The sequence below is a fragment of the Perca fluviatilis genome, chromosome 7, assembly GCF_010015445.1.
Source record: "Perca fluviatilis chromosome 7, GENO_Pfluv_1.0, whole genome shotgun sequence".
Taxonomy (NCBI): Eukaryota; Metazoa; Chordata; class Actinopteri; order Perciformes; family Percidae; genus Perca; species Perca fluviatilis.
This window is the reverse complement of record NC_053118.1, coordinates 38,530,268-38,540,267: the sequence shown is the minus strand read 5'-3', so window position 1 is coordinate 38,540,267 and position 10,000 is coordinate 38,530,268. Positions and strand designations below refer to the sequence as shown.

The window sequence follows — 10,000 nt, the reverse complement described above, 5'->3', positions numbered from 1 at the left end:
AGGAAGTGAGTTCTGGTAGCCACGCTGACAGACGAGGTCACAGCTTTGCAGACCGTCAGCTGCCGGGCGACACACCAGTGCACCATTGGTAACGGCGGAGTCGGGACAGAGAGGACCTAGAAAGGAGAACAACCAATCAGCAGGCCTCCTCTGAGCACCAGGTGCTGCTGTAATCACACTGACTGTAGTAAAGTGACAATGTAAAGAGAGAGAACCTCAGACAGAACAACCAATCAGCAGCCTCCTCTGAGTGACAATGTAAAGTGAGAGAACCTCAGACAGAACAGCCAATCAGCAGCCTCCCCTTAGTGACAATGTAAAGAAAGAGAACCTCAGACAGAACAGCCAATCAGCAGCCTCCTCTGAGTGACAATGTAAAGTGAGAGAACCTCAGACAGAACAGCCAATCAGCAGCCTCCCCTTAGTGACAATGTAAAGAGAGAGAACCTCAGACAGAACAACCAATCAGCAGCCTCCTCTGAGTGACAATGTAAAGTGAGAGAACCTCAGACAGAACAGCCAATCAGCAGCCTCCCCTTAGTGACAATGTAAAGAAAGAGAACCTCAGACAGAACAACCAATCAGCAGCCTCCTCTGAGTGACAATGTAAAGAAAGAGAACCTCAGACAGAACAGCCAATCAGCAGCCTCCTCTGAGTGACAATGTAAAGTGAGAGAACCTCAGACATCTCTTTACAGTCCTCCCAGAAAGAGTTTTTTTGTGATTGTGGGCAAAAATCCTTGATTATGCAGCACGTTTTCTTAAAAAATGCAATGGAATATGCTATATATGTTATTTATGCAATTTTATGCGATGAAATTGCAGGAACTTGCAAAAAATGCGGTTTGATGAAAAAGAGAAAAAAAAGTGATTCCCCCAACACCCTGCTTTTCGATGATGTCCACGTCACGTAATTACGTCACTTCATAACGTTACCATAGTAACAGGGGAAAACGGCTGCTCTTGTGTGAAGTAAACGCAACATTTTTCAACTTTCTGCTAAGATATATTATGGGACTTTTTTGCAACGAAAATGCGGTGATTATGAAATCATGCAAGCCCCGCATATTTTGCGCGGAAATCAGCAATTTATGCGGAAAAAGTGCGGCGTATTTAAAATAAATAAATATGCGGACTTTGGTTGATCGTGCGTTGAATTATGCGATTGCATAATCACGTTTTTCTGGAGGGAACTGTTTACAATGTTTATATACAAGACGTTGAGCTCTCAGCTTGGGCTTCTTCGTATCTGACTGAGGGCAGATTTAATAAGAAATAAACCTGATAATAATGACACACTGAGGCTTAAAGAGGAGGATGTTTGCACCCACGGTCACATGACGGGGCACGCCCTGTCTGTCGAAGCGTCCGGGTCCCGCCCACTTCCAGCCCGACCTCGGAGACACACCAACAGGAAGTGACATCACACTGCATAGGGACAAAGGAGCCGTCGGGGCGACACTGGGAACCCTGCAGCTCACACCAGCTGGGACCTGAACGCACCAAACACAGTTTACAGATGTAAAGAGAGTGTGTGTGTGTGTGTGTGTGTGTGTGTGTGTGTGTGTGGCGTACATGTCAGCTGTCCTGCGGGGTTCGTTGTTGCCATCTGAATCGTCTCCCCGGTCACACGGTTCACACACCAGCCTGCAGCACTTCCTGTCTGCAGCACCGGAAACCACCGTCCTGAAACACACACACACACACACACACACACACACACACACACAATGTACATTTTCATAACTTTGGCAAATGTTTTATCAAAATATCTGAGTTTCATGCTGCTGTGGTCTACACGCAGCAATAAGATAGACCGCGTTTGTTCTAAGATGTTCTTCACTGCTCACCTCTTTAAAACAATGAAGAAATAATTCTATTGTGTTTACATTCTTGTCTTTTCATAGTCATAGTTAATATTCAGTTAATAAGCTCTTGCACTGTTCAATTCCTGCACTGTTTTCTTTTGTACTACCACCATTGCACACAGTCTACCTTAGCACCTTTAACTCTTTGATTGATTTTTATAACTTTTTATAACTATTGAAATGTCTGTGAGTGATTTTTATCTATGTGACATATATATGTGTTTGTTGTGTTATGGTTGTCTAAGCTACTGGATGCCTAAAATTTCCCTCGGGATGAATAAAGTATCTATCTATCTATCTATCTATCTATCTATCTATCTATCTATCTGAACATTGTTTGACACATGTGGAGATGACAGCATATATTATATGTTTTATGTCTCAGAGTATGTGTATGTGCACTCTGTGTTCCGTTTATCTAATGGTGTCCAACTAAAGTGTAAGTGTAGATATGAAGAGAGATGTTAAAAATAAATGGTAAGACGTGTGTGTGTGTGTGTGTGTGTGTGTGTGTGTGTGTGTGTGTGTGTGTGTGTGTGTGTGTGTGTGTGTGTGTGTGCGTGCGCGCCCATTGGTTTCTACCTCGTCACACTTTGCGCTGTAAGATGAAGGGCTGGTGATGTCAGATCCTTTCATCCAACCAGAGAGCAGAGTGCGAGCCTGAGCTCTCTGACAGCGAAGTCGATACCCAGCAGAATAACACATACACACATACCCACACACACAATACACATTAACACACACACACACACACAAACAACTCTTGTACGGAGAATAACCACGGAGACATAACTATGATGGAACGTTATGTGAATGTGTGTGTGTGTGTGTGTGTGTGTGTGTGCGTTGCGAGGCGCGTCGCGTTCGCGTTTGTGTGCGTGTGTGTGTGTGCGTGCGTGTGCGTGTGTGTGCGTGCGGCGTATGCGGCGGCGTGTTTGCTCTCACATTTGGGAAGGCGGAGTGAGCGGCTGGTCAGAGAGTCAGGAATGTACTCTCCATCTTCATCGACACACCAACACTGACCTGAAAACACACACACAGAGTGATGAAGGTGAACAGTAACGTACAGACAAAATACCAAATATACACGTCTTTAAGGGGTGTGTGTGTGTGTGTGTGTGTGTGTGTGTGTGTGTGTGTGTGTGTGTGTGTGTGTGTGTGTGTGTGTGTGTGTGTGTGTGTGTGTGCGTGTATTAGTCTGTGTGTGTTAGAGTACGGATCGGAACGCCATTTTCTGTCCGAGCCCGACACAGTTAAAATCTCATTTTTTTCTCATACTAATGATGTACGTTTGTTTGCTTTTATTAAGCAACTGTAGGAATAAATTCAGAAATGTCAACAGATGAGCACATTAGCGCACACGGGGCAACAAGCGCACATTAACACAGGCACACACCTACATAATAAGCTGTTATACATTTAAAATGTTCAATGCCTTATCACGCTGATGTGACCGAGCCCGACCCGAACCCAAAAATCATTTCTAAATATTTGTCCAAACCCGGCCTGGCTTGGTTCGGGTGTCCATCCTCTAGTGTGTGTTGTGTGTGTGTGTGTGTGTGTGTGAGACCTGTGCTGTGGTAACACTGTGTGTGAAGCCAGTGTCCGTCAGCGTCACACTGTGGCGTGAACAGCTGGTATGACCGACGCTGAGGAGGCAGGAACATCTGGACGGCTGAAAGACAACATCAGAGATCAAAAAGTGTCAAATAAAGTCAATTTAAACGTTTCCCAAACCCTGTGGGAACGCTGTAAAAACACTCATCAAACTGTCACTCACTGGAGAAAGCAGCCAATCGCAGAGCAGCGTTGGAGCGGCTCAGCAGCCTATCAGAGATCCGCAGCGCTTCGTCCGATTGGCTGACCTGGAGCTCCTCCGGCGTCAGACGCAGACCTTCGGCCAGAAGGAATCCGTATCCCAGAGGGAGGTGGGAGGAGTTAGAGAGAGCGATGACGCTCTTCACTTCCTGTCTGAACGCCGTGACCTCATCCAACGCCTGAGAGCAGCGACCTGCGAGGTAACATCGCTAACAGGTTAGCATTCAGCTGTAATTAGTGCTGTTTAATGAGTTAGCCTTGGACTCAAATGGTTACAACCCTCGCAATATTCAGAAGTGGCCCATCCAACCCCCAAATCCAAAGATGAATGTTATGTTATAAAACATGGTAAGTGGTTTGCTTTGTCAAAGTAATTGGCAAGCAAAGAGACTTGATGTCCCCACCCCTGGTGTGTGTCTATCGTCCATTAGCATGGTCCTACCAGACTCTGGTACATTAGCCTGGTCCTACCAGACTCTGGTACATTAGCCTGGTCCTACCAGACTCTGGTACATTAGCCTGGTCCTACCAGACTCTGGTACACTAGCCTGGTCCTACCGGACTCTGGTACACTAGCCTGGTCTTACCAGACTCTGGTACATTAGCCTGGTCCTACCAGACTCTGGTACATTAGCCTGGTCCTACCAGACTCTGGTACACTATCCTGGTCCTACCAGACTCTGGTACATTAGCCTGGTCCTACCAGACTCTGGTACACTAGCCTGGTCCTACCAGACTCTGGTCCATTAGCCTGGTCCTACCAGACTCTGGTACACTAGCCTGGTCCTACCAGACTCTGGTACACTAGCCTGGTCCTACCAGACTCTGGTACACTAGCCTGGTCCTACCAGACTCTGGTACATTAGCCTGGTCCTACCAGACTCTGGTATACTAGCCTGGTCTTACCAGACTCTGGTCCATTTCATTTGTCCAGAGAGTCTGGCCACTCTCCATTGACAAGTGTTAACTTCCTTGAAGGCGGGTACTCTGTTGAAGTTTAAAACTATTGGATCTGCCCAGAGCCACTCTGGATCTGCCTTAACGGAACTACAACTCAAACTAGCGCACGACCTCAACGTCATTGTTCTCAGCCACTCCCTCTGTTCGCTGATTGGACCTGTAAAGATTGCTGCAATTTTATCCCTACCACTCATGAGTCAAATAATTGAATGAAAGTCTTATTTCTTGCTGTAACTGTGTTAGTTGAACTGCTGTAGCTAATGTTAATAGCCAGTCAAGTCTGCTCTAAGGAACCTTAGATTTTTACTGGCACTGCAGTGTCAGCAGATCACAATCTTTGTTGCCAATGTCTTGTTTTGTCAATATCATTAGGTGAGTGTTTGGATTAAAATTAAAAGTTGTATCTCACCTGCAGACGACCGAAACGTCTGTGTCGTTCTCTTCGGACCTGAAACACAACAGAAGATAAAACATTTGTGACTGAGATCCAAAAACAAGGTAAAGATGAGGACAGGATCTCCATAATCGTCTGATCTCATTCAGGCTCCTCAGAGGATAAACAACTTCATATATTTAACTCCTCTACTGATAAAGACATAAACCATCAGGATGTTGGAAGTCTCAGTAGCTCTTCGTTGCCAATGTCTTTGTTTTGTCCTCAACTCAAAGATATTCAGTTTCCTGTCCCAGAGGAGAGAAGAAACTAGAACATATTCACATTTAACAAGCTGACATCACACAAGTTTACCTGTTTTTAATGACTCAAACCAATTCATGGATTATTTAAATAGTTGCTGATTAATGTAATAGTTATACTAATTGATTAATCGTTGCAGCTTTAGGGTCTTATTTTAACGATCTGAGCGCACGGCATGAAGCGCCTGGTGCAGGTGTGTTTAGGGCGTGTCCAAATCCACTTTTGCTAGTTTGATGGCGGAAAAAAGGGTCCGTGCACCAGGCGCCTGGTCCTAAAGGGTTGTCCTTAGTGTCTTCATTAATCAGAGGTGTGTTTTGGGCGTAACATGCAATCAACCAATCAGAGATCATCTCCCATTCCCTTTAAAAGCCAGGCGCGTTTGGACCTTGGAGCATTGCTGTTTTGAGAGGGATTTGTACCGTAATATTTTTATATGTAATCTTCTGCATGTGTGTGTGTGTGTGTGTGTGTGTGTGTGTGTGTGTGTGTGTGTGTGTGTGTGTGTGTGTGTGCCCTGTGTGTGTAACAAGCATAGTGTGCGTGTGCTGTGCACGCGAGCCTAGGAGCATTTTACTAATGCTGTTAAAATAACAATGAAATGCTGCGTTATTGACTTTAGACCAGGTTTTTGTTGGTCAATGGCGCGATCACTTCCCGCTGCCTCAAGATAGCAATACTCCCAGAATGCACCTGAACACACCTCCCTGTAAGACCAGCACGCCCAGAATGCACCTGAACACACCTCCCTGTAAGACCAGCACGCCCAGAATGCACCTGAACACACCTCCCTGTAAGACCAGCACGCCCAGAATGCACCTGAACACACCTCACTGTAAGACCAGCACGCCCAGAATGCACCTGAACACACCTCACTGTAAGACCAGCACGCCCATGGGCACACGGATAAGCGCAGGTGCATTTGCTAATTAAACGACGCGGGTGCTGGACGGAAAACTGACAACTGGGTTGGTCTTAAACTAGCAGAGACACTTGGGTCAGGCTTTGCGCTCTGCCGGGTGCAAGATAGGGCCCTTAGTGTATTATCTTACAGGAGACGGCGCCGCCTGTTGATCCGGCAGTTGTTGTTTTCCCGTCTGCGTCCACACAGAAGCAGCGTGAGCCGACACACTGCAGCGGCAGGAAGTCTCCGTCCTCAGAGCACGCTGGGATGTGGATCTCAGCGCCGGCTGCCAGGTTTCCTTTCACCTTCAGCGCCATCGCTCGCGCTGTCTCGCAGCGAGACGGACATCGGGGCCGAGCGCCGGCGGTACGCGACCCGGCCACCTCCTGACCCTGAGGGTCAACGCACCAGCACTCTCCCCGCTACACTGGACCTCCTGGAAACCGCCACTGAGGGTGCAGCTCGGGACAAAGATGGCCGATGAGTCCTCGTCTTCATCTTTAGAGCAGGAACGAAGCAGAGGAGTCAGAACCTGGAACACAGCAGCAATGGGAGAAGTATTTAGATCCTTTACTGCAGCTGTTGGCTTACTGCCACTGTTTACAAAGTTATTGAAAGCAAAACTAATGACATGTTTGTGTGACTTAAGTGCGACTGGAGTCCGAGTCTCAGACTCGAGTCCCCATCTCTGATCATCAGGAAAACGTAGTTATTTTCACTGTTTCCCTGGCGTCTCACCTGTTCCAGGGAGGAAGACTGTGAGCGGCTGCTCAGTGTGTTTTGGAGGGCGGAGAGGAAGGCGGGATCCTCCAGAGCGGCGCTGACGTACCGGACCAGGTCCCGGTTCTTCTGGAGGACGACAGCGACACTCTGAGAGGAGAGCCGGTCCAGGCCGAGGGCTCCTCGCGCTCCCACCGCTCCGCTGAAGTTAAAGGAGGCGGCGCTCTTCAGGAACTTCCCTCCAAACAGATTCTCCTGAAGGCGCTGGGGAGAGGAGCGGGCCAGAGCCTGCAGAGCTCCGCCCACCGAGGGGAAGAGACCGCCGAGGACTTGGACCAGGCGAGACAGGAAGGAGGATTGGTCCACTTCCGCCGGCAGCAGATCCCCGAGAGGACGGAGGAGGGGGAGACACGAGGCCGGAGATGTGCCCGAGGAAGGCCGGAGAGAAGGATCAACAGGACCGGAGAAGAGCCGCGACAGAGCCAGACGGCGCTGAGAGGGACAGTCAGCCAAACCTGAACCTGGAGGAAGAAGACAGGGAGGGAAAAGAAAATGTTACGTCAGCTTTTAGGAATGTTACTTTGCCCTTAGTCCTGATCAACGACAGTACATTTCCAGGATATTCCTCCAAATGTCCGTCGCCCTTCCTCCAAACTCCATTATCTTCAAGAAACAACAAAAAATTTCGCGAGCGTGCTTTTGTTCCCACAGCCCTATGTTCCCACAGCCCTATGTTCCCACTGCCCTATGTTCCCACAGCCCTATGTTCCCACAGCTCTATGTTCCCACAGCCCTATGTTCCCACAGCCCTATGTTCCCACAGCCCTATGTTCCCACAGCCCTATGTTCCCACAGCCCTATGTTCCCACAGCTCTATGTTCCCACAGCCCTATGTTCCCACAGCTCTATGTTCCCACAGCCCTATGTTCCCACAGCCCTATGTTCCCACAGCCCTATGTTCCCACAGCCCTATGTTCCCACAGCCCTATGTTCCCACAGCTCTATGTTCCCACAGCCCTATGTTCCCACAGCCCTATGTTCCCACAGCCCTATGTTCCCACAGCCCTATGTTCCCACAGCCCTATGTTCCCACAGCCCTATGTTCCCACAGCCCTATGTTCCCACAGCCCAATGGTCCCACAGCCCTATGGTCCCACTACCCTATGGTCCCAATGTAATGGCAAAAATTACATTTAAGCATGATTCCTTATATTCTTATGTTTTATTTGTGTTTCAGTTTTTCTCACAATACTGAAAGGGAGTTTATCTCATTCCCACATGTCGATTCTGATTCTGCTTAACTAAGTTGGAGACACCAAACTATCCTCTCCAGATCCGTTCCTCCCTTGCCAGCTGAGACATACGGGGCATGTGACCTCAGGGTGAAAGTAGGGCACAGGGGATTAGATGAAGTGGCTCCATGATGTCTCTTGAGCTTTAGCAGTATCTTTATCGTCTAAGTTGTCTAAGTCAGAAATGCAAACTCATGTTTAGAGATACACTGGTAAGAGCCAATGAGGTTTGACCATGTATCAGCTAATTTAAATAGCTCACGTTACTGTATTGTGTCAACAGTTAACTTTAATATTGGATGTGGAGTTTTTATTTTGTGGGTTACAAATGTTCCACCAAAACAAGTTCCTTCCTGAGACTATTTAGCAGAGCCACCGTCACTGCGTCTGGAGCTCAGCACCGCCCAAGACCGTTGTGATTGGTTTAAAGAAATGAAAACAACCCAGAGATTTGTTTCTCCTATCCCAGAATGCATCTGTGTTGTAGCCAGACTTTTACTCCACAGCGCTGAGGAGATAGAGCCCTTAACAAACTGTGTTTCTGGCTCCAGACTGTTCAAGGACACTCACTGCAGACCAGGGAGTCTCCATACTGTCGTGTCCCAGGAAGCTCCCTCCCTGTGGGGTCGACACACCAGCACTGCCCCCCCTGCTGACACTGTCTGGGGGTGAAGGATCCTACGGTCTCGCAGGACGGGACGCCAACACTGGACGCCTCCATCGCTGCCCGTCGCTCCTCCTCACAGGGAGAGGGACCTGAGAGAGACGTCCAGCTGTGTTTAAACCAGTCTAAACAAGTTCACATCTGTCCAAACTACTTTTGGTTCAAACTACTGTCATACACACATACATGTCAACACATACATCATGTGTATGTGTTCTTTAAAACAACAAACTCCCATTACACCAGTAGTTTAAATCAGTGGATCTCAAGTTTTTGTCAATAATTTACCCCCTACCCAGCACAAGTAATTTTTGGTAGAAAAAAGAAAGTCCAAGTCTAAAGAGGAAGAATACAGCGATGTCAGCGATAAATTTACTAAACAACAACCTTGGACCTGGAAAACATTTAAATGCTGATGGAAAAAGGAGACAAAAACTTGGTGAAAAAGATGGTAGAAAGAAGGAAGCAAGGCAAGAAAAGGTCGAAAATAGTAACAAAACCTTTGAAAAAAAAACAGTAGAAAGAACAAAGGCAAAACTAGGGCGACAAAAGTGACAAAAAATTCAAATAACCGACAAACTTCGAAAAAAGTGACAAACTTTGAAGAAAAAAAAGTAAGGAAGAAAGGCAAGAATAGGTCAAAACAAACAACAAAACCTTCAAGAAAAGGTGACAAACTTCAAAATCAGCGACAAAAACTTTGAAAAAAGTGACAAATTTGGAGAAAAAACAGACAGTAGAAGTAACTCCAGCCTTGGAACTGAAAAACATTTTGCAAAAAATGTCACATACCCCCTGCAGTCCTCCAGAGTACCCCTAGGGGGACACGTACCCCCTGCAGTCCTCCAGAGTACCACTAGGGGGACACACACCCCCTGCAGTCCTCCAGAGTATCCCTAGGGGGACACGTACCCCCTGCAGTCCTCTAGAGTACCACTAGGGGGACACATGCACCCCCTGCAGTCCTCTAGAGTACCACTAGGAGGACATGCACCCCCTGCAGTCCTCCAGAGTACCCCTAGGGGGACACTTACTCCCTGCAGTCCTCCAGAGTACCCCTAGGGGGACACGTACCGCCTG

General features: G+C 47.6%; 1 protein-coding gene across 1 annotated transcript in view; it reads right to left on the bottom strand.

The window, feature by feature from the left end:
* The window catches only part of tg (thyroglobulin), a 50,365-nt gene that overhangs the window by 35,301 nt on the left and 5,064 nt on the right, over positions 1 to 10,000 (bottom strand). Inside the window, 13 exon segments of the mRNA XM_039806199.1 lie at positions 1 to 116; positions 1,332 to 1,493; positions 1,576 to 1,674; positions 1,677 to 1,686; positions 2,451 to 2,547; positions 2,807 to 2,891; positions 3,439 to 3,543; positions 3,649 to 3,879; positions 5,056 to 5,094; positions 6,393 to 6,662; positions 6,665 to 6,776; positions 6,983 to 7,485; positions 8,827 to 9,012. The exon segment at positions 1 to 116 is cut by the window's left edge and continues 76 nt beyond it. Coding sequence (XP_039662133.1) covers positions 1 to 116; positions 1,332 to 1,493; positions 1,576 to 1,674; positions 1,677 to 1,686; positions 2,451 to 2,547; positions 2,807 to 2,891; positions 3,439 to 3,543; positions 3,649 to 3,879; positions 5,056 to 5,094; positions 6,393 to 6,662; positions 6,665 to 6,776; positions 6,983 to 7,485; positions 8,827 to 9,012 — 2,015 coding nt within the window.